Below are 24450 nucleotides of genomic sequence, written 5' to 3'. Positions count from 1 at the left end.
TTAATGCTGGCTTGTTTCTGTCAGGTGATCAAATCCGTGGTCCCTGCAAAATATTTGGACAGCAAAACCGTCTACCATCTCCAGCCAAGTGGTCGCTTCGTCATTGGAGGACCACAGGTAATCATCACACACTGGGGGAAAATAATAAAGCAAACTAGAAAGTCATCACTGGTTTTTGCTCATCTTCTTCCTTTTTTTGCAAACAGGGTGATGCTGGTGTAACAGGAAGGAAGATTATTGTAGACACATACGGTGGCTGGGGGGCTCACGGTGGCGGAGCTTTCTCTGGCAAAGATTTCTCAAAGGTTGATCGCTCTGCTGCCTATGCTGCTCGCTGGGTGGCCAAGTCTCTGGTTAAAGCCAAACTGTGCGGGAGAGTTCTGGTTCAGGTGAAGTTACAGCTTAACCCTCCAAAGCTGTGCATAGATGACAGATGACTGGAGTACAGTACAAATATGCAAACCACATCTCTGTGTGTGTTCCAGGTGTCTTATGCGATCGGAGTGGCCCAACCTCTTTCCATCTCCTTGTTCACCTACGGGTCCTCTCAGAAGTCAGAGTCAGAATTGCTCAAGGTTGTCAACAAGAACTTTGATCTCAGGCCAGGAGTCATTGTCAGGTAAAAACACATAAACATGACTTTTGCATAAGATTAAATATGAATATTTACTCAAACATGAAGATGTTCTGCTTGCTTTCTAAATATGAGTTAAAAAAAATTAGGAACTATTTTTGGCATTTTGAGGATTAAATAACTGATCAAAAATCAGATTCATCATATATCTTGATGAATTTAGAATAGAATAGAATAGAATAGAATAGAATAGAATAGAATAGAATAATCCTTTAATTGTCCCACAAGGGGAAATTTGGTTGTAACAGCAGCCAGAAAGACACATATACAAACAAACAGTACACAGGACACAGAACAGAAACATACACAATTTTTTTCTTTACATATTTACATCAAGGACAATGGTTACTATAAACAGAGTACTGTACAGTTATTAAATAAAATAAAAGTAACTACAGATAAGAGGCAAACCCAGCTTGTAGTGCAAATCGGTTGATTAAATTATTGCAGTTACAGCGCAGATGTAAACATCTATGATTGTTGGGAGCAGTTTTGATTGTACAGTTCAGCAACATTTACATGAATTTAATATATAAGTAAATATTTAAGTTCAAACTTCAGTTCAACTTTATTTATATAGCCCCAATTCACAACAACAGTTGCCTCAAGGTCCTTTATTCTGTAAGTTAAAGACCATACAATATTAGAAAGACCCCTAACAATGACCAAGCATTTGGCGACAGGGTGAAGGAAGAACTCCCTTTTAACAGGAAGAAACCTCCAGCAGAACCAGGCTCAGGGAGGGGCAGGGGAAGAGGGGAAAGAGAAGCAAACTAAGAGAGAATCACACCAAAAATCAAAGTTGAAATTGTTGAAGTATAGTTAGATACAGAAAATTCTTCCTCTTTTCTTTTCTTTTTTTTAATACTATCCATTGGAGAGGGAATCGTGGTGGACACATAACCCGCCGGGTGGCTTCACAGACATGATATCCTTTTTGCTGTCCTTTTACATTTAGATTCTTCCACTTTTAGCTGATCCTTTTAGGATAATTTCCCTCTATTTAAACCTAGCCCTAGATTTCCCTTATCTATTATAATGTTCTTGTTAAGATGCAGCGTTATAGGTGAGCATTTCATTTTAAAGTGGATCTATTATGCTGTTTGTTTGTTTTTTCCATCTTCACTCTACTAATGTAGCTTTGCATGATTCACATATAAAAATAATGATTTATTTGATAATAAGCTTTGGTGCAGCCCTTTAGTTCATCCTCTTTCTTTTGATTGGCTGCCCCTCCAACAGGAACACAGCATCCACTCTAACTGATATAGTACAGAGCAAAACAAGAAGAAAGTTGTGTTTTGAGATGTTTTACCAATATGAACATTCATCATTGTAACAGTATATATATATAACAGAAAGTAACTTAAACCACAGTAACTTTAAGTAACTTAAAGCACTTAAAGTACCCAATTTAAAGTACTCAACAATAACAACTACTTTTAATTGATTTACCAAAATTGCTAATTGTTAAGAGCCGCATAACCAATGACTTCATTTTGGTTCAAGTGTTTAAGAGTTCTGTAATCGATAAATGTTGGAGGTTGGTCCAAAGTGCAGTACAAGCCATTCTGACACACAGACAAACTTTGCCACCCATGTACGCCAAATACAAACAAAAAACTCCAAGCTCACAAGAGGACATGCAAACAATCAGTGCTTACAGCTCATTGCACAACATGTTTCACCTTTATGGTTTTTTTCTACTCTGTATAAGAATTTATGGCTTCAAATGGTTTTGATCAAAATCTTCACAGTCCTTTCTCACCAGCGATGTCTCATCTCTTGTGTGTTCTTCTTAGGGATCTGAACCTGAAGAGGCCGATTTACCAGCAGACAGCCTCTTACGGCCACTTTGGCCGACCGGAGTTTTCTTGGGAAGTGCCCAAAAAGCTTGTCTTGTAAATACTCCACCAGCCTGTCCTGATCTCCACCTGGATGCTGAACAAGACTCCTCTTCATGGACTACAACTTCCAGCTCCAATACAACTGATTGAACACTTTTTTTAACAGAAAAACAAAACAACTGAAACCACAGTTAGGGAGGGATAAGTCAGCTTTCAAGATGTGAGAAGGTAGTTATACGTGTGAGCAGTTGTAGCCAGCAGACATATGAAGGGACATCCTCCCAGTGAGGAGAGGGACATTGCAGATGGCATCTCAGTAACTAATCTTTTTTCACTGTCCTTTTCGAGGCCAAATAACATCCAGGTATCGGTGCTTTAAAAATACACATACAATCACTAGTCAAAGTCAGTAAAGTAAAGGGACAGTACAATAGTAAAATATAAATACTTCCACATCACTAGCAGCAGTGTTTTACCTCAAAGCTGTGAATTTTTTATTTTTTCTTTGGGGGGGGGGGGGGGGGGGGGGGCAGTATACTTACACAAGTTCAGTGCTTTATTCTTAAAAGGTGCTATTACAAAATGTGTATTCCCTCAGTGGCTGCCATATTATTGTAAGAGGTGTAACTACTGCTCAACCAAAAACGTGGCTTAAGAAACCGTATTGTCATGACTATAAAAAACTGTTGTAAACGTGCCACAGGAAGCTGTTTGCACTACTACCATTCCCACTGTGTGAGATAACAGGTCAAGTTCGGATCTCTGGAGGCATAAATTATAAGTCAAAATGTAAAATAGCCTTGCGGCTATTTCAGCCTTTCTTTTTTTTTTTCTTTAGTACCTGCGGGCTTTCTGCGGACCACCGATGTCTTAAATTTGCTGTGTTTTACAACTTTAGAAGCACACGCTAGCATATATCACACTTCTTTAAAAAATACCTTTAAGAATATTTCATTTTGGCCCAGCTTTTTGGCATTTATTAATGACAGAGTATGTAATTAGATCCTTGAGAAGCACTTCTGATGGGATTAAGAAAGTCTTAAGAGAGAAACAAAAAACAGTCTGTAGCGCTTCAGGACGTTTTGGTGGCGAGTGTACCAAACCTGTAAGTTCACCTACAGCTGACACTGTTTTGTTATAGGAGTTTTCCTCTGTTTAATGTCTTATCTATGAGTGTCACCTTCTGTCAATGAAACTGGATAATGTAAATAATTAAACAATAAAAAAAAAAAGATTAGAGAACTGCTGTCTGGTTCTTTGTGCTCATGTTGTGTAATGAAGCCACTGGGATTCAACGTTTGCTGTTTTTTTTGTTTTGTTTTTTGTTTTTATTTGTTGAATATTAAGGCATAAATGGATACAATCATATGACTCTTCATCAAAATAGAATTTACAACTGTGACCTCTTTGGTTTCCATGATCAAAACAGCACATAAGGCACAGGGAGCTGTGTAACTGAGAGTGGGGTGCTGTGAGGAGTGTTGGGTTCTTGTTAGTCAGAAGGCTCTCACCAATGATCTCGATTGCACGAGTGAGCTCAGTTTTCTCGCACATTTAACAGAGTCTTGATTAGCAAAAATAATCCATTACGTCATGGCTAATCATCAGTCTTACAGCTGCACCTATACTACAAAAAGAAACAAATGTACACAAGGAATCCCATTGACAAAAATGAAATTTAAACAAAGACGGCAGAAAGCCAAAGGCCTTGAATCAAAGAACACAGCTGGTGTGGTAATGTTTTCCTGAGTGTAGAGATCAGATAGATCCATAAATGAGGAAGAATGAGTTATGAAATGAAGAGAATGATGGCGAATGTGAAGATTTAAAAGAAATGTAATGTTTCTTTTTTTTGTAGTGGTCAGCTAGAAATAGGGAATATTCACAAACCATGATGTCGAATTAAATACTTTAAGTAAATGTGAAATGATTAGCACCATTATTTTAGTGAACGTTTCAAATGTATTGAATGTTTAATGTGGTTTCTCAGAGGAACCTCATACTGTCACAGGCAGAAGCTCAGGCTGGAGTTGAGCCTCCACCTTTATGAAATAAAAGGATAAAAACATTAGTTGGTCTTAGTATTCTGACTGTGGGCAGAAAAAACTGACAATTTTTCAAGTAGAAAAAAAAAACCCTCATGAGAGCTTAACACATGCAATAAGCAGTGTGACCAGCAGAGAGAAGCAAGTGCTCAGTGTTGCAGCTGGTGTCGCTTTCAGCTCCGTCCTCAGAGCAGCGTGCGCAGGCTTCCCCATCACTCTAGTTCAGTTAGTCTGATACATTCAGCCTGATAGTGAATAACTACTTTCAGTAACATACTGTGAATTTGCGGACAAATTACACAAACAACATCTCGACATGTGGCCAGATGTGCTGATGGCCAATTAATTAAATTACTACTGTTGTAAAGCCTCTGCCTCCTCAAAGCTTGAGAAAATTATGCACAGATGTTAGCAAGCATGGAGCATTTCTCCACGTGCTGGTATTGCTAACCTTCTGTCCCTGCTCTCACTCTCAGAGTCACCGATTTACCTCATGTCTCTTCTTATTGCTTTGCCGTAATCACAACTGAAGTAAGGGAAAACAACAAGGTAAGGCCTATTTGTGTATTAGCACCAATGCCATAGGCAGACTTGTATTTGGCACATACTGAAAAATAACACGTTAACACTGAAGCAGGACAGTCCATCTCCACCATGTCTTACATTATACAAATCCTTTTCCCTTTATCCCACCACACCAGCTTGACGTGCTGAAACATCTCCACCTGTGCAAAGTTTCCAGCTTCACAAAAAAAGGAAACAGCTAAAGCAATAAGAACATGTTCTCCTCCTCCAGCATGTGGGAATAATAAGATGCAGACCTCTGCCTACAGGACCTGAAAACACGTGTAATGCCCCGTCACTAAACTCAATAAAGCCAGTGCTCTGGATTGAATTAGCTGGTACATATTTGGCCTCTCGACACTGTGTCACCTCTCCCTCATATTCTTTTACAGAGAAGGAGTTCAATTCAGCATTGTTTAAGAGCTGAGCATTGATCTAGTCTATGGATCCCAAGAAGAATGGGGAAGGGTGTATTTTTTCAGTCTTAATTAGAAGATTTATGTGACTCAGAGCTCACTGAATTTTTTAACACAGTTTCAATAAAGACATATGAAACGTCACCCGAATAGTCCGGAAACAATAAGTCCATGCGGTCTGATACTTTAACAGCAATATTAGGCTTGCATATATGGCACAAACTTTAATGCTGCAATAAGCATTTTAAACAAAATGACACTCGTATCTAAATGCAAGCTCATGAGATGCACAGCAGAGCTCAGAACTACTCTGATGTCCACCAGATAATATTATTTCTGATTAGCTTTGGTCAACCAGCTCCACAGAAATATTTTAGCTTTACATGTGGCTTTGGAAGGGAGGTAATGTGCAGATGAGTATGCAGAATGAATAACCAAAACAGTAAAAAACAAAAGAAGATCTATACAGTGTAGGGTGTTAATTACAAAGACGTGACTTAACATCAAAAATATTGCTTAACAGAGGTTTACGTGATGAAAAATGCAAACTGCCGCCCTGTTCTGTTTCCAGGATTGAAACACTGTGACACCTTCCCACTGTAATACTGTCAGCTGGGCTGTCCAGCAGCCTTCACTTCTTACACACTCTGAACGCATCGCGGCAGTCATCTGAATCCGAGGCCATCGGATTCACAAGAACTCCATGATCTGATTCCCAAAACGCTCCTCTGATGGTCACTGAGCACAGCCATGAGCAGGGAGAAAATTTGGTTTTGCACGCCTGTGCAATGTGCAAAATGCAAACAAGTTCTTCGGAGACACAAAGTTTGACGTAAGTATAAACTGCAGCAGAGCTACGCCCGCTCTGAACGGCTGCTGCGCTGGCCTGGTTCATTTCAAACCTTCAGACGAACACGGCTGGAAATGAATAATTCAGACTAGAGTTGGAAAGGAATAAAATGAGGCAACTGTGTGGCATCAACGTGTGCCAGGAGGCTACAGCATGGACATGCTTTCAGGTTGGTGTGGATGTGGTTGCGAGTGCAAACCGGGCCCTCCCAGCGCATCCATCTTGTGTTCTCTCCCAGCAGGTCCCAGGGAGCCTCCTCTCGCCAGCACCACCATTGTATCTCCTGACATGCCGGAAAACTCGAAGGCAAAAGTCCCATAAAAAAGCATGATGATGATGCAGAACACCCATTCGAAGATGGCCGAGGCGTGTTGCAGGACGAAGCTCTCCTGACAGAAAAAAACACCACCTGAAACACACGGTTAAGGAAAACAGCAGCAAAGCAATGCGAGGACCTAAAGCTGAAACGCCCCAACAGGAAGCAGTCGTGGACACGGCCCCACTCACCTGCACGATGCAGATTAAACACTCAGTTTTTGTCCAAGTTAAGTAAACAAGGCACAATGAGTTACTTAGCGAGCTTTACAAGTGCTCACATGTTGATTATGTTACCCATGAAGAGACAGGCCCAGGCTACAGCTACTGTATATCTGTACTGTAGGTCAGGCTAATATGTTTTTCCCACATGCACTGTAACTTCTCTAGATGGATATCAGCTGACAGACATATTGGATTGGACTTAAGTCGGTCTTTAATCTTCCACCTCCTACTATGAAATATGCTGGAGTGCGCCAAGATTTCCTGCTGCGTGCTTCCAAAACTGTCTGAAGCAGACATGAGACTGGCGTTAATGCACTACATGAATATCTGGTAAAAAGGTCACTGTATCGCGCAATTATAGAGTTAAAAACTCTTGCTGTTTTATGTCATTGCTAAAGAGGTGCCAGGGACTAACTGCATGAAATAATAAATAAAAATATCTGATGAAAAGAGGTCAAAGGGGATGCTTAGTCCCTTAAGCTTCAGGGCAGCCATCTGTAGAGCCTGGAAAGGATACTGAGCACCAAGGCTACGAAGGCCAGCAGGGTCATGCAGAGCCGGAGGTGGGCCAAGTTGTACTCCCCTTGGGTTTTGGCCAGTCGGTACGTCAGCGCTGACTGCAGGCACACAAACAGCATGCTGGTGGGAAAGGCAATGCCTGCTCCAACATAGTGGAGAATTTTGGCATTATCCACCTGTGATATAAGGACAGAAAACAGGAAGAGAAGGTAAGGGAGCCATTTAAAGGGTTGATGCAAAGATATAACACAAAATAAAAACATCTAGTGAATGTGACGTTGGCAAATTCAGGAAGTGGTCCCATCGCCCAGTTTCAGTGGTATTTAAAACTCTGGTCGAAGCTTCTTACGATTCTTTAAGTAAAAAGGGAAAAGAAAGAAAAAAAGAAACACAAAAGGCAAGCGTACATGAGGCAACAGCAGCAAGAAACACGACAGAATGCCTCCTTTTCCCTGCTGGTCACAAGAACAACAAGAAACAATACACAAAAGAGCCGCTCAGGAGCATGTGACTACAGCTCCCACTGAAGGGTCCACACACACACACACACACACACACACACACACACACACACACACACACACACACACACACACACACACACACACACACACACACAGCTCAGATGTACTGATCTGAGTAGATAAGAGATCTTGTGGTACATTAACTTGAGCTAGAGACACATTAAACGACTTGACTGATTTGCTCAGATTAAAAACAATAGTTTCATGGTTAATGCCAGATGTATAAATTCTGCTATTTGTTATCATTTTCCAGGATCATTACAGCAACAGCCTCAAAGTTTGGTATCTAAGCCATTTGTCCATTGGCCTGGTCAGTACATGCTGAACATTCTTGTGTAGTAGGTTGATCCTTGAAGTGGCAACGTCAGACTTGCATAAGAAAAGTTTTGAACAGTTGAGATCTGCTGTAAAGCTCTCACACAGTAAAATAAATCCAATTTCTTCTACTCTAGTGTGGCACCTCCACCTCTGGACACACAACAACAACTTCATTTTCTTCTGACTAATCTATTTTCCACGCTAGAGCTGCGAAAGTTTAATCAGTAAATCAGTATTGATAAGGATTCTGATCCAATGTATTGTGAAGTGAAATAATGGTTTATGTTATTTAATGAGAAAATCACTTTGACTTTGTGACGGCACGTTTTTTATCATTTGGCAGGTCAGTCGCCTGGTGTTGGCTGCACACTCAATTCATACACTGCACAGTGAGCTCTATTGATTGTGTGCATGTGTGTGAGTGAGTGCGTGCAGCCAGGAGTGCCAGATTCAATCACTAATACCTGTTTGTTCACGCTATCAACTGATCACTGCTAATCACAGCCAGGTAGAGTTGTATGCCGCTAATATATATATAGGTGCAATATTAGCAGATTGTGAGCACACTGAAGTGAGCAAAGTGTGGCAGTGAAAAGCAGTGTAACATCAAACAGGGAAAGCATAAGGAAGGAAATGAGAATAAAGAGAAGACTGGGCAGCACTTAACAGCAACAGCTCTTATTATAGCTACACATATTTATCTGAAACCACTCTGAGCTCCTGCCTTCATTAGTGAGTTTCCGCAGCTAAATTCAGCATACTATTGAGCTGCACCTGTGATATTTCACAAAGTAGCAGTCAGGTACTGCTACTTTGTGAGGTAGATAAACGCTGTGACGATGTTTCAGTGGGAACAAGCCTAACTTTGTTTTTTTCTCTATTTTCATTTTCTGGAAACAGAAACAGATCAAAGAAAGCGCAAGAATACACAATGGCTGTGAAAATCTGTTACTGAAAGTGGCACCACCACTGATTACAACGGCCCTTTCGACATCACCTGAAAACCAGAGCTTTTAGAAAAAAACAGAGAAGAATGAAACACCAACGTGTTTTAAGTGAGGAACTGGTGTGCGACTTCAGACAATGTTCCTGATTTGCGTGACATCTTCCAGCCAAATAAGATTGGAAATACCTTCAGACTGTAGGTGGTATCAGTCTTTTTCATCCAGATTAGCAGTCCAACGAACTTTTCTACTCCTTTTTCTTTTCTCTTTGTTTTCCTGACAGCTGCTTTCCATGCAGCTGTGTCACACTCAGGCACCTCTGTGTGGCAGTAATGTGCTTCTCCGTCAACAATTCATGTACTTCTCTTCCCAGATCATCAGATCGCTTGATGGGAAAAGTCCCCGTGGCTCCACCACACCACAGCTGTACTGCCAAAGGCTTATGTAACGCACAACTATGCGCTCAAGCAGTTGATGCGGCTGATTACGCTGCCATGTGTTGTGTTTCTTGCGCTTTCTTTGATCTGTTTCGATTTTGACTGTCAGAGTCCTGCTCTGCTCCCTCTTCTCTGAGTCAAACTTGTTTGTGGCATTTGCCAGTGGATCCTGAGTACACGTGTTTTCGATGCTAAAAATGCGGGTTTGTGTAATGTCCTGAACTTCAAGAGAGGGCAGTGTGTGAGGCGGGCCGCAGGGATCAGGCTCGTGATTGGTTATAGATGGGGCATCTGTTACACACACCCTGTCTGCCTAGCTCCTCTCCATGCATGGCCAGACTTGATGACTCACTTCCCCCTGGCTCTTCTCGTAAAATTCCTCCCTGTTCTGCAGAGCTCGAGCCTCATAGGAAAAGCGGGAAGAAGGTGAGGTTGCCGTTACTACACCCTCGCATGAACTGCCACATCTGCAAATCTGCTCCAATACGCACATACACAACTCTTGTAAGAGGAGTATGTAAAAAGAGCCGAGACTCTAACATGTCAAACAATCTAATTTAACCAAATAGTCACATCTGTAGAAATATTACACTCTAAGAAACTTCACTTTACTTCAACACAACCCAAATTTTCTTTCAAAACTTTTGCTCCTCTCTTTACTCTGAATATAGCATCAAATGCCTTCTCCGTGGCTGTCTCTCCCTCTTTATTTTCCCATGAACTATCTCGGCCTTTTTAAAGCATGGTAACAAGATTTTGCAGTGATATCCAGCCCAGCGTCAAACACCAAAATAACCTCCCCTCAGAGGATGTTAAATGATCTTACTTTTCTTACCCTAACCGTGACCACTTCCTGAATCTGACACGTACGCTGACTTTTAACCAAAAACTCAACAGTTGACATTATGCACGCTTTCTTTGAAGCGGTCGCAACAATGTTACTGTCTAAACAGAGTTCTGTCCACGCAGCAAAGGTAGTACTAATACACATACACACACACACACACTGTCTAGGCATCCAGCCAGAGCTCTAAATATTTAAACTTCAAGAAATTCTTTCCCAGAGAACAGAAGAAGGAATTCACGTTGAGTTTCTTCACTTGAAGTTTTAGGACCAAAGAAAGAGGATTATTGTGAACAGTATTGTGCTGATGAAGGAAGAAGTTAACATTACAAACATTGAGGTGTGTTTAATCTCAAATAAAAGGATTGATGGAAAGAAGCAAAGAGAAAGACTCCTAAAAAGAGCCAGGTTAAACAAAGACATGTTAAAGATTATACAGCAGATTATTTTCTTGGCTGTGTAAAAGAATTTACTAGAGATGAAGCCATGCCACACCATTTAGCAAAAAGAAATTACTCATTATATTAATGAAACAGGAACCAGAGATATTTAGGACATTTTATCTGAACATCAAAGCTTTTTTACAACCAGCTGGCATGTAGTTGCTGGAGGCTGTGACCAATTTCACCCAGCAAAGAGTCTGCTGCACCAAAAACACCTCCTTCAGATTGCGTCTGCTATTGCCCGCAACCTGCTTGGAAGATGCCGACTTGTCCTCATATATCCGCCAACTACTCTAAGACCGGTAATGAAGCTATGAAAAGTGTGACACTAACCCCACTTTTCACATGAAAAGGTGCAACACATTTTTGACTAGAGCTTGACTAATAGCTGGTGAGTGTTTGAGAACAAGTTGGCAACTTTTCTTCGAACTATAAATAATTGCAGCTACATTAGCGACCCAAGTAATTACAAGGACGCTTTTGGTGCAGCAGACTCTTTGTGAGAAACTGTACCCACCAACCAATCACCAACCAGTCAAGAAATACACATTTTTCCTGAGTGACCAGAGGTTGCAAAAGGGTTGCCAGCCAGTCTCTAGGACTACACAACAGAAGCCTCAGTCTCTGTGTGTTTAATTTCACTATTTCCCATGCTGAATACAATTTCTTTGGGTATCCATAAATCTTTGTCTTCATCGGCATTTACAGCGACCTCTCTGTGTTTTATTGTTAAAAAAACTAGAAGACCGTACCTGGAAGTTGCCCACCATGATGAGTCCAGCACCACAGATCCAGCCCGTGCAAAGACTCGCCGTGTTCAGGACACAGTTTTGATGCTTCTCAATGACGTGGGCGTAGCGAAGCAGCACAATCACCATCACTACAAGAAGGGAGATGAAAGTCACTGCATGCAAGAAATGGAGAAAAGGCATCATCTGGCTTTTTTTGGACGACTATCATACAAAAGTGCCTGGCTTCAATTTAACGCAAACACTCTCACACGTCACTTAGCCAAGAAATACATGAACTCCCTGAAAGCTATATTACAGGAAATCAGAGATGTTAAGCAGCTTCTCTGACTCAAAACTATGAGAAGCAGAAAATGGCGGGAAAGTGAGAAGGATATCTTGGTGGGGGGTCGATCCAAACCTACATACGATTAAAAGGTGAAGGGGAAAGAAGTACAGTATATGGGACAGATGAGTGCCGATGTGCTAACAAGCTCTGACTGGGTGCATTGTTGGAGCACTGAGGAGCTGACCCCCATTTGGGTTCTCTTTGTTGGCTCCTCACGGCTGGTGCCTGATGAAGGCTGACTGGGCTTGGAGAAAGCGGGGCATATGGGGAGAGTGAAAAGTGGAGGGTGGGAGAATTAGTGAGGACAAGGAGCCCCTCATGTCTTGACCTGACGCTTATATATTGTTCCAGGGACTAAAGTGTTATGTTAACTCTGTCACTGTGTCTGTGTAAGAGGCAGCTTTTCAGAGGGTCTGTGTCTGCCAAAAGGGAATACAAATGGAGACTGTGGTCATGGCTAGAAAAGAAAAACATTTCCACGTAGAGTCTTTACATTGATAGATTTTTTCCTTCCTCTCTGAAGCTTTGTCTCCAGGGTTTGTCTATGCCGTGACGCGTCTGGCTTTAAGTAGCGTCTCAGTGAGCGGACACATTTTATAGCCCGGCCACAACCTCAGGATGAAGCAGTAGCAATTACTGATTCCAGGCCTGACCTTTTGTTTTAAAGCGACCTTTTTTTCGCAGCTGTTAAAAAACCAGCCATGCATATTTCACATCATTTTCTGATTTTGACAACAACACCAAAGCTTCCAGATGATAGTTGTTTGGCTCATGCTGAGGATAAATTACTGAGGGGAAATCACCACACCACAATTGCCGCAACACTAGGGTGAAAAATGAGTCACCAGCAAGCTGCAAAGATAAAAAGATGATATTAAAAGAATGTTTTTCATTAAAAAAAACACACAAAATAATACACTACTGCAACAGCCAAGTCACTCATGATTATAGTTATACTACATTTTATTAATGTTCTGCCCAAACAGAAAAAAAAAGATTTTAAAAAAGGCCTTCAGCTTTTTTTTTTTTTGTTTTTTTGCCGATCTTTTCATAGTTACACATCCACACAGCTTAGGTATGTATATGATTTATAGAGAGAGTTCAGCACCACATGTTGAGAAATTATGTCTTGCATAATTTCCTGTTAGAACAATAGTGCAAAGTTCCCACCGTTATGTTAACCATTCTGTTTTAATGTGATGTTTGGAGGGAGAATTAATTTTAAGTCTATCTGATCTGCAAAGTTTACTATGAGCTCACTGAAATGTTGCTATTAAATCTGATAATACAAACATTTGTTTAAACCTTAAAGGCAAACATTGGTACAAGCAAGACCAAGACATGGTTATGTAATGCTATTAAAAAAACTAATTAATGATTTATTTATGTTTTTATATTCACTAGCTCTAACTTGTGTGTATCTGTGTTTGTGCGAGCTTTCTTCTGTTTCATCCTTCTGTACCCAAATCAACTCGGCAAAAGTGATTTCAGTTACAATCACGGAAAAACAAACAACTGTGTCTCCGGGCACGGAAACAGTCTGCTCATTGGCTCCTTTTTATAATGGAGAACATGCTGTATTGCTGAAGGGAAAGGAAAGTCGACTGCAGCTTTTTCATTAGATTAAAGCGCCTCGTTCACCCTGCTGCAGACTGGCTGCTGGTGGATTCTTTTCTGTTTCAACTAAATGTGTGTTTCATCATAACAAATGAGCGTGTTTAAACTTGTTGGCATTATGCAGTCATCCTGGAATGATGAAAGCTACGCCTGAAGGTTAAAGACAAGGACAAGCAGCTTCTCTCTATAGGAAATCAGTGTTTCTTCTTCTATTCTGGGCACATTTGTGTGGGCATTTTTTTTGGTATCCTTGTCTGATGATGCATGTTTAGTAAAGTCATGGCCTCCTCCAGCGTAAGGGCTTCATATCCCATGCATCAGCGCCACCTGGACTCGAAGGTCACAACAAGCTGCAGTGTGACAGCTTATTTTACCCAAGGATGCCATGCAACAGCACCTAACACCGTTCCAATACTTTGTTACCTTCCACAGAGCTGCCCTTTATAAGTTCATGCTGTTTGCTCTGAAGTCAGGAAGCCCAGTGCAGGAAGTAATGTGCTCCCACAGACACTGACTCACACACTGCTTCTATCTTGCATGTATACTTGCAACAAGGTGGACAATCTCTCATGCATACATAGCCCTGCACGTGCCTTTGCATTCACATACACAGGGCTGAGTTAACACTAAAACTGATGGGCATTCATAAAGTGCTTATTACCCAGCGGCACTCGCACCTCACAGTAGAAAAAACCTTGCCACCCATACAAGGGGCTATATTTCAACCCAAACACAACATTTCGCCGTCTCCCACAGAAGGTATGCAGACAGAGAATGCATGTATTGTCTTTCAAATGTTTTGTGTGTACACTGGCAGAAAAGTGGGAACTGAACTGAAAAGGAGAAAAAACAATTACAGGGCGATATAAAATTCTCCAAGTTCATGTTACTCCATTTGAAAGTGACACCTGCAGCCAACTATAGCAGACACAGCCTTCCAAGTAAAACATAAATCAATGAGCTACCAAGCTAAGCACACAATATTTAAAATAGTTGTATAGCTACATACCACATCAGCTTAACATACTCATGTATAGACAAAAGAGGTAGCTTTATAAACAGTATTAACATACAGACTGATGGGATTGCAAAGGGGGAAAAAATGCAGCCAAAAATTAGAAAATTAAACCTTCCAAACCTCACAGATTCACCCGAGTGGGTGAAAGTGCAACTGAACTCAGTTAAAATGATGTGATGGATAATTTTTAATCAAATGCAGCAGCGATACATCACTTACAATAACATCAAGGTTGAGGGTCCTTAAATCTCAATTTTTTATGTTGTTTTTAAAAAAAAAGAATAGAAATGCAGAGGAAATTATGAAGGAATTATGCAGAATTTCAATTGCCAACTGTCATTAGCTCTCCAAAAAACACTTTAATGGATGAAGGTGGAGTGTTTCACTGAAATTACTTATTGAGCGGTCATATTAAATTCTCTTAATTAGAAATATAATCAGCTTACTGTCATGGAAAACAAAGAAAACAGCAAATATCAAAATCTGAAACATGTTGACATGCTCATTTTCCCACTTCCTTAAGTGATTCAGCTCAAGTTATGTGTTCTAATGAAAACAAAATATTAGCTGACATTTTATGTAACTGGGAGGAAAATGTGCGTCTCTAATATCTCAAAACACATTTATGACAAAGACAGAGATACAAGCTTTTATCCTTTCACAATGAAAAGGGATTTGTTTCTTTTACTCACTATGTACTTTCTAAGACATCTTTTCTTTTGGTTGCTGTCACTGATGGTTTGGTGGGTGACTAACAATGAGTGCAAGAGAAACTTCATTCACAAGGAAGAGGAACTAAGAAATTTAGATGAAAACTGTTTAACAGTCACTGTGCGCGGAAGTGGTGCAGGATTACCTCCACCACACACCATTATTTCACACTTATACTGCATACATATTATGAAAGAGTCATTCTAGGTAAGCATGTTTCAAACAAAAGTTACAGAGCTACATCTTAACTAAGCCAGATAAAATCCATCATCGTGATGAAGCAACAGTGGTTGCAACATTTTCTCACTGCCACATAATTTACCCGTGAAATAAAACACAAAAATCAAAGATTTTCAAAAGTGGGGTCTAATTTACTCAAGCAAACAATATACTTTTCTTTATCAGATAATAGAAATACTTCTTTAACTATGTGTGCAGCAGTTGTACTCAGGTGTGTATTCACCACCTAATGGGTCTGTTAAGAGCCTGGAAAAAGCCTGTAAGTACACAAGGGCAGCTCCTGAAATGCAACCATCTGCCTCCTTTTTCAGCATTGTGTACACATACAGTATACAATGCTGCAAAGTTCCTCCATTCTTGTCACAAGCAAAGACCAGAGCTACAATTTGCATCTCAAAAAGACAGCTTACAATGTCCAGAGTCTCACAGTCAGACAGAAAAATAGCTGCTAGAGGCTTGGATAAAAACAAAGCACAGTAACTTTTTACACACAGCTAGAAAATTAACCACAGCTGGAAAACATTATCAAGATCGGGCCAGTCGAAGCCACCAGTGAACGGAGGGCAGCAGCACATGTAGAGACTCCCAGAAAACATGCAGACCAGCAATTGAGAGCTCATTCTTTCTTTCAGACACAAGTGTTTTCTTTGCATCTGTGTTCGGACTTGTTCTGTATTACAGCTAATTTTTGCTTTCAGCTTCTCTCTTATTCACAGGGGGGGGGGTCGCCACATTGGGCAGCTTCACATGTTTAATCTGACTGACTTTTACACCCTTCCTGAAACAAACCCAAAGGGATTTGTGTCATCTCCAGGAATCAAACCGGGGATCTTACCATTGTTAGGCAAACAAGCCCCTTCCTTTTTCTATTTCTACAATGGGAAATACAATGTGTCTACTTCAATAAATATGCTTATGTACATTCATTTGTTGACCTGGCTGCCCTGCAGGTGTGTCTTGAAATTTTAGCTTGCTGGTTTACACTGTTAATATAAGCCAGTCTAATGTGTCCTGAGCCATGCCTTATGATGCCTTACCCATGAATGAGCCCGTGCTGCAGATAAGGCTGAAGAAGCAGCTCTCAGGAGGAAGAGTCCCACATTTACTGCAAGAAACAATTACAAGAAAACCATCAGAGCAATACCGCAAAACAATGCACCACTGCCTACACCTCCAACCATCAACACATCCAGAGGTACTCTATGGCTGTTCCTCACATCCTGAAGTCAAGTGTTTGACTTTTCACCTACTGCTTGCTGCTTTTATTCTACGAATGGGAAATGTTTGTAGGAGGGAAAACTCAGAGACAGTCAACACTGGCTGTCTGTGCCCAGACTCCCATTGAAGCCAAAGTCCTCTCAGCTGACTCAAGTCATACACACATTCTTCACTACATGGATCAAAACGCACCATTCATTAGACTAAAGCTGACATGAATACATTTCAAACAATTTTTTCATCTATGGCTTGTTCGAAGGTCCGTTTTATTTTTACCCAACAGCGCGGCATTTAACACAGATTAAGAAAAATGCTTCTTCCACCTTCTCTGCTTCGACCGCTTAGCAACAACAGTGCTGCTATATTAAAGATTAATTTTCTGTGTTAAACTGTAGCTGCACACTTGATTTGTAGTGGTGGTGTTGGGGTCATTATCGTTGCATATTATCTTTTCTGGTTTTCCTTTTTTTTATGCTTTGTTTTTTTGTTAAATGAAAGCCACTGTGGCTATGTGGTACAACATGTCTTTGATGTTGAAAGCTGAGAGGGCCAAAAACCCAAACAAAGAAGCAGGAGTGTCTTGATTTCCTCTGGACTGTAAGCTGACTCCTCTGTGTGCGTATGTGTGTTTACATGGCTGAACGTAGGCCCGTGTTTTGCCTCCAAACTGCCACGGTGGCAGGCAGGATATTTCTGCCACAAGTTATTTTCAGAATGCACACACACACACACTCCACGCACACACACACACACACACAGAAGAAACGTCTCATTCTCCTCACTCGCTTTTTTTCTTTTTAAATCAACAATGTGCCGACAGGGGTCACGCAAAACAATGGGACAGTGTTCCTGTTCTGACTCAGCAGAAGCAAAGGGGCAGAGAAGAGACGGACATGAGGTACGACTCCATCTCACTGACCTGATGAGAGGTACATTGTCTAGTGTGCAGCACAAGGATGGCCCGCTCTGCAAATACAGCTCCTCCTCACATGACTGGTTATACAACCTGAAAGAAAAAACAACCAAACAAACACCAAACATGTGTGGCAGTGCAAAAGCAAATGTTAAAAAAAATTGAGAAAAATTGCGTTTATATTAGGCTGTGGACACACAGTGGAAAATAGCTAACAAAGCAAAGACATATTCCTGATTTTTTTCACTGGGTCTAGTAAAAATATATGAGAAGCTGTATAATACAGTCTGTTGTTAAACCACAGTACAGTAACTGTATATTAAGCACCATTTTGTGCGATCACACCCAGGATTTCTTTTGTTTTTAGGGTTGGTGTGTCAAAGAGGCAGAAAACCACTGTGTCATCAAATGCTAGCTCTGCTCGTGGAGATTAACCTCAGCTTGTCCGAAACGAGCCCAGCATCCAGAGCAGCAAAGCACACGATCTGACAGCAACGACAAATTTTTCAGCATCACAGCTTTAGATTTGTGCTGATTTTCTAGATTAATATTCATCTCTGGCTCTGCTTTACAGTGTGTCTTTCTCCTACCTCCCTCCCCTCAACCACATCCGGTTGCAGCAGGTGCCTGCCCCTCCCTGAGCCTGGTTATGCTGGAGGCTTCTTCTTATTAAAAGGGAGTTTTTTCTTCCCACGGTCATCAAGTGCTTGCTCATGGGGGTTTGTCTGATTGTTGGGGTTTTCTCTGTATTATTGTAGTGGTCTTTACTTTACAATATAAAGTGCCTTGCAGTAACTGTTGTTGTGATTTGTCGCTAAGTAAACAACATTGAACTGAACTGAACTGTGAGTGGATTTTAATGAGTCTCTCAAACGTTTTTCAGCCGACTGAGCAGGAAATTATTCTCACTGGCTCTTGTTGCAAAAGAGGTGCAAGGAAGGTTACAAAGGTCAAGACTGACTGTAGGGATCAGCAAAATACAGAATAGATGTCAACATACCAGTTTTCCACAGGGCAGACGTGCTGGTTGTAAAGGGCCATGGCATAGCTAAAAAGGAAAAGGAAATGATTAGCCAAAATCAAAGGGAACAGTTATTTTATATTTTTAGCATACACTGTAAATTTAAACTGACTCAATGAGCATTCATACGGCAAAAGCCGTTAGAGTGGTAGTGGTAGGAAAAAAAGATACTTCTCACATGCAGCCTCAGAATAGGAAGTTTTTTTAGGTCATTGAATTCAAGTGAAAAGCAGAGGGGAGTTCAATGCAAAAGCCACAGCTAACATAATAACCTGACACTACTGTGACGCTAGACTGTCAGGAGGTGAGACAGACCATAAAGGCAAGGAAACGTAATCTCACAGTGAACATGAATCCTGAACAGATTTATGTAAAACCCACATAGCCATCAACTGTTAAGCTCACTAAAACCCTTTTGCATATCTGTCATGTCTTTGCAGTAGCATTTCTCGTGTGGTCGCTTATTTACAGTGATGATTTTACATGACTGAAAATGACCTACATATGACTTCAGGTCTTTTCATTTATTGAACTTTCAGGGTGACCCAAAATCCTGCACCTGTTTGACTTTCAGGAACAGTTGAGCTGACTTTTCACCATTTCTTACCCTTTATCTGAAACTGCTGTATAAAGCACTTTGGGTGCTTATGTAGAGTAGAAAAGCACTATTAAAGAACCTCCATTTACCTCAGATGGCTCATTTTTGTCAAAGTGGTATGACTATGGTGAGGATACTGACCAGCCGCGGCCATACAGAGGTCAACAATCTAACATACGGTAAGTAACATAATATCTGTATATGTCAGCACTAAACACAAACACCAATGTTAAATATATTGATCCATCCATTTTCTTCCGCTTGTCATCAATTCAGGGATGCAGGAGGAGATGTGAAAGGAGAAGCAGGGTAGACCCTGGACAGACCGCCTGTCTGTTGTGGGGCAACACAGACAGACAATCGTTTGAACTGACATTCACACATGTGGGCAATTTAGAATCACCAATTAACCCAACTCCACTAACTGCATGCCTCTGGACTGTATGAGGAAGTTGGAGGAGGTGTCAGAAGTACCCAAAGAGAATCTGCAAACTCCAAACAGAAAGCTTGCTTTGAACCTAGGACCTTCTTCATGTGAGGCAACAGTGCTAACCGTTTACTTTATATTATCTTCTAATTAAGATTTTAAAATATTGAGACCAGTGCTGGCCACAAAAATCCCCTTTTGCACAGGCTACAGATAAACTCTATAACTGGAACATCTTCAATCAGGCTGCAATGACCACTTGCATTATTATACCTGACATTGTGACCCTGCCTGGGAATACTTAAAAGACATATTTTTCACATAACAAACCATTTTCAGCTAATGATACAGAGGCCACATTAAAGGGCCAGATGTCCAGCGTGTGGGTTTGAATGGCTGAAGAAAATGCTATTTAACTGTGAGTCCTGTGATTAAGTCCTCACCACGAACATGTGCAGCTCAACTGTGTCTGCTCTGTTGCTCAAGTCCTACACAACTGCATATGCAGATAGGACGAATATGCAGATGCAGAAAGAAATTATGGGAAACTCAGGTTTCTGAGGTGTTTACATATCCCACATCATCTTTATTTTTACTTGTAACTATAGTATAATTTTGCAGCATCGTTTTAGCCACATTTCTATGTGGGCATTTCAGGAAGGACATGCAACAATCACATATAACCTTGTTATTCACATGCAACAGTAAAAACACTATTTGTAACAGCCAGAAAACCACAGGAAGACCGAGTCATACAGACAGAGTATCTTTCCTCATTTTTGCATGCAGTCCTAGTTCAGCAAGAGGTTAAGCACCAATCAGCAATGTTTCCATGGCTGATAATATCCTACTCACAGGCCAGTCTTTACAGGACAGAGATATTTCCCAAAGACACAAGCAAGAAATCAAAAGCAAGACATATTTCATAACGTTAAAAATAGCGGTATTAAATTATTTCCACTACACAGTATCTGCTACAATTTCATGTGTCGACACAATATCAGATTCAGAAAACACGGGCTGTCCAACCTGAGCAGGTGGACAGTTTTTTCTTATGCAGGGTGTGCACAGCTATATAGAACTTGGACACGGAGTGAAACCCAGTATCATACATGGCAGTTCTGTCACCAGTGTCTGTTTACATCTTTGTCTTGGAAATCGCCAGCTAGCACCTCCTATCCAATGATCACACGCAAGATAGGTGTGACTGTCCAAAAGGTCAAGATAACAGGCAAAAATATTAGTCTGAGCATAGCTATCATTACTATTAAAACAATGTGTCTATTAATTTCTACAACATTAAAAAATAATCTGAGGGCACCAGCTGGTGTTAGAAAAGAAACGCCTGGAGAATCTATTTTTAGTTAACTTTCAAGTGTGAAATTAATCCTGCTACCAGCTTTTTAACACTGCATTTGCTTAGTGAAATGCACAGCTGGTTTTGACTGCTGTAAAGGCTGTCAACACTTGGCTGGCTGGTTAGATGGGGGCAATAACCCTCTGGGATTTTTTCCATTGGTTGCATCTTACTGTTCCCATGGATCTCTCACTGTAGATGAAAGTCAGCAAGCTACAACACACAAAAACTATGTAGGTCCGACCGTTGTTTTCAAAATTGCAGGCCGAGATTTCAGCTAACAAACAAATGACTCATTTAGGTGTACTCCAGGTACACAGAACAGGAGAGACCACAAAGGGTTAAAGACACATCAATCACCGTGTAAAGAGCGCTGCTCTAGCACTGAGGAAATCCATCACTGTGAGTGAAAGAAGACTTCCAGCTTTTGATTATGATAAAGGAACAGAAACAAAAGTGCACCATGTCCTCCCTTTTATCTATTGAGTGTGTGATAAGACTTAAAAGTCTTGCTATGAATGCTACGATTTACTCGAGAATTTTTTCTCCGATACCACATTAACTTATGATTATCTTGCAAAGGAAAATGTGCCAATGTGTACCTTCAGGCGTAAATGACGGTGATAAGACATTTAAGCCTTTCGAGAAACACAGTAACAAACACACACCTTTCATTTTTGTCTGCTTCCTTTCCATATGTGCTGAACACTACAAATGGTACCAACAAGACAAAAACAAAAATCAAAAATCTAGAAAAAAAAAAATGCAGGAAAAAGAAAGCTTAGGTTGTTACATTTTTCCCTGATTTTGGGGGTGTATTTTATACATCTGGCCGGCTTCTAAAGCTAGAACAGCATCTGCAGCTCTGGGGAGCTTCTAAATAAAGTGAACTTATTTAGCTGTAGCTGGAACTAAACCAGCGCTTTATGTGCTCAGCAGAGGCTAAGTAATAATAGGTTTGTTTATATAATTAGACCCCTATCAAAGCTCAGCAATGGCTGTAATTGCATGTGCCTTTAAGCAATGTTTAAGTGGAACAAACCCTGTTTTTTATTTAGGACCAAGTCCTACATAAAGAAAAACTTCGATGGAAAAATCTTTTTTTTGTTGGGGATTTGTGTGTTTTTTTAACAATGAAAAGTCCCAAAGCTCTACAAAAATAACCTCAGAAAAATGTATGAGCCAATAAACTATAGATAAATTTGGCAAGTACTAGTTAAACTCCCATTGCTTCTACAGCATGGTTGCTGGATAACATAAAAGACACATATGCAAATACACTGACTGACTGATAAAAGTTGAGAAACAGAAGCCAAGACTTCTTGGTGGTCCAACTTGATACAGAAAACACTTGGCATGGGCGCCAGATACTGAGTGAAAATTTTGCTTACGTTCTTTCCCACCCCTTTCCAGTATTTACCTTACTCCCACCCAGTCATCCACACTGGGAAGCAGGAGTTATGCAACATGCCACATTCTGTGACATTCCCCAAGTCTGAAAAAGACCCTTGACTGCTCTTAGAAACAAGGCGCCCTTGTCAAGGTAACAGGAAGGAAATGGGTGTAAAGGGGCTGGCAGTCTGTAGCTCTCAGCATCTGAACTCAGATCAGCTTTCTGCTCAGAAAAAAATGCCCAAACTAGACAGATTGGTTTTCACCTTCATGTTCTCAAATCAGCATGGAAACATTAAGCCGCTACACCTGGATACACACTACTGATTGGACTGTTGAGTAGCCACGCACACCACAACATTAATTGCCATATGGTCTCAAGTTTGGTGCTTGATTAGGCTGTTTAGTCTCCATGCAACTTATCAGTGATGCAGCACATAGCCTTGATTCAGAACTACAACAATTTGGAATTGGGCCATCTGTCTCTCTCCCCCCTGGGGTTTGCATTCCTTGTCCCAACAAAATAATAGAACAGAGAGAAGAGCTGTCAGCCCAAGTATAACCAGGAGCGTTTCTCTCCGGCACATCTGCTGAGACACTGTACTACAGATAATTAAGATTTACTGCAAACCTGCATGTCTGATTTTTAGGATAATGGTGATAATCCCGGATCATTACTGGAAAGAGTTAATCCACATGCAATTGCCATGACTCCCAGGAATTCAGGGTAAATATGTAGTGCTGCACTCCTGTAGGCAGGAGAGGAGGCTGGAGTATCGAAGAGTATTTTTATTACAACATGATTCCAATTCTTAATTTGTATTTTGTCATTTTTAAAGTTATGGACAGGGTATAGATCCAGATGTCAAACCTTAGAACATTTACATAGATTTTAAACTTTTCTGATGTCAAAAAAAAAGAAAGAAAGGGGAAAAAACAGACAATACTTACACAACCCATATCCCAGTGATGGTCAGGACAGGGAGGCTAACAGGTAGTATCATCCAAAGAGACATCTTCCAGCACCTTTCTTCTTTTTCCTCTCCAGCCAGCTGAGCAATGTCTTCTCAAGTAGGATTAACATTTATCTGAGTGTGACTGACATGTGCACCGATTCATTTTCCTGAAGATGGAGGACGGTAGATGGGACAGCGGCAGGACAGATGTCTCTTTTCAGCTAGTGAATGAGAGGATCGATAGGGTTGTTCCGTGAGGTTGATTAGGAGCATTCACCTACTCATCAGCATTGAATGATTAAGTAAACTATCAAGAACAAGCTATTAGTGACCACAGCAATTTAATTTACATCGATTAGCAGGGTGCATTACCTTACATAATCCTGCTTTCGTAAAGCTTTAGTTTTCTGCTTTTCTTAAATGTTCAACAACATTTTATAAGTTGGGGGGGGTTCGGGGTGGACACATTACATTTCAAATGCGACGGTTTTTTTGTCCACCTTCCTTTTTCTAGCTAGCAACAACAAGAATCAAATGTAAATCTGTGACAACTCACCTTCTGCCTCCTTGTAAGCTAGCAAATGCAGATTGTTTTTTTCTTTTTAGGAAAATGAAAACTTTGAGTACGCCGGCGTGTCCTCCACAACTCTGGCACCCCCAACCCCCCCAAAAACTATCACGACTTAGCTTTAATTTTACTTGAGTATGTAGGTTTTTCCAGAGCAGATGGGACCTCGGTTAGCCGTGTTCGCATTGAAATGAGTGGGGGGAAGGCTGGCTTCACAGCAGCCAGTCCTTCTGTATCTCAGCCGCCACGAGTATCCAGCTGTTTGACTCCGCCCACATTTGGTTACGCACGTGTGGGCGGGATAGCGCGGAGGAAGCTCAAGAAGACAAGTTTGTCCTACCGTATTTGGACAAAGTTTTAAATTATAAAACAGCAATTACATCCACACAATGTTCTAATTTGAATATTACTG

At 40.8% G+C, this 24450-nt stretch overlaps 2 protein-coding genes across 2 annotated transcripts in view; one reads left to right on the top strand and one right to left on the bottom strand.

Moving 5' to 3' along the window:
* The window catches only part of mat1a (methionine adenosyltransferase I, alpha), a 7707-nt gene extending 4006 nt beyond the window's left edge, over positions 1–3701 (top strand). The window contains exons 7-10 of the mRNA XM_040001069.1: positions 25–117; positions 207–389; positions 486–619; positions 2437–3701. Of these exons, the coding sequence (XP_039857003.1) occupies positions 25–117; positions 207–389; positions 486–619; positions 2437–2539 (513 nt within the window). The 3' untranslated portion in view covers positions 2540–3701. The remainder of the gene's footprint in view (positions 1–24; positions 118–206; positions 390–485; positions 620–2436) is intronic.
* zgc:154058 (uncharacterized protein LOC795538 homolog) lies at positions 3002–24450 on the bottom strand. The gene is made up of 8 exons (XM_040001071.1): positions 24027–24450; positions 23466–23691; positions 18720–18767; positions 17726–17812; positions 16626–16693; positions 11678–11805; positions 7414–7591; positions 3002–6765 (listed from the first exon to the last, which is right to left on the bottom strand). The coding sequence occupies exons 2-8, from the start codon at positions 23528–23530 to the stop codon at positions 6503–6505; spliced, it is 837 nt and encodes a 278-aa protein (XP_039857005.1). The 5' UTR covers positions 23531–23691; positions 24027–24450; the 3' UTR covers positions 3002–6502.

The sequence above is a fragment of the Simochromis diagramma genome, unplaced genomic scaffold (assembly GCF_900408965.1).
Source record: "Simochromis diagramma unplaced genomic scaffold, fSimDia1.1 OVJJ01000421.1, whole genome shotgun sequence".
Classification (NCBI taxonomy): Eukaryota; Metazoa; Chordata; class Actinopteri; order Cichliformes; family Cichlidae; genus Simochromis; species Simochromis diagramma.
This window is presented reverse-complemented; position numbering and strand designations above follow the sequence as displayed.

Excerpts from the sequence above, each read along its gene's own strand:
- zgc:154058 (XM_040001071.1), bottom strand. The coding sequence starts at position 23,530 with ATGTCTCTTTGGATGATACTACCTGTTAGCCTCCCTGTCCTGACCATC. Across the intron at positions 17,813-18,719 it reads GTCTGCCCTGTGGAAAACTG|GTTGTATAACCAGTCATGTG; the intron begins GTATGTTGACAT and ends TTTTTCTTTCAG. Across the intron at positions 6,766-7,413 it reads CTTCGTAGCCTTGGTGCTCA|GTGGTGTTTTTTTCTGTCAG; the intron begins GTATCCTTTCCA and ends CGTGTGTTTCAG.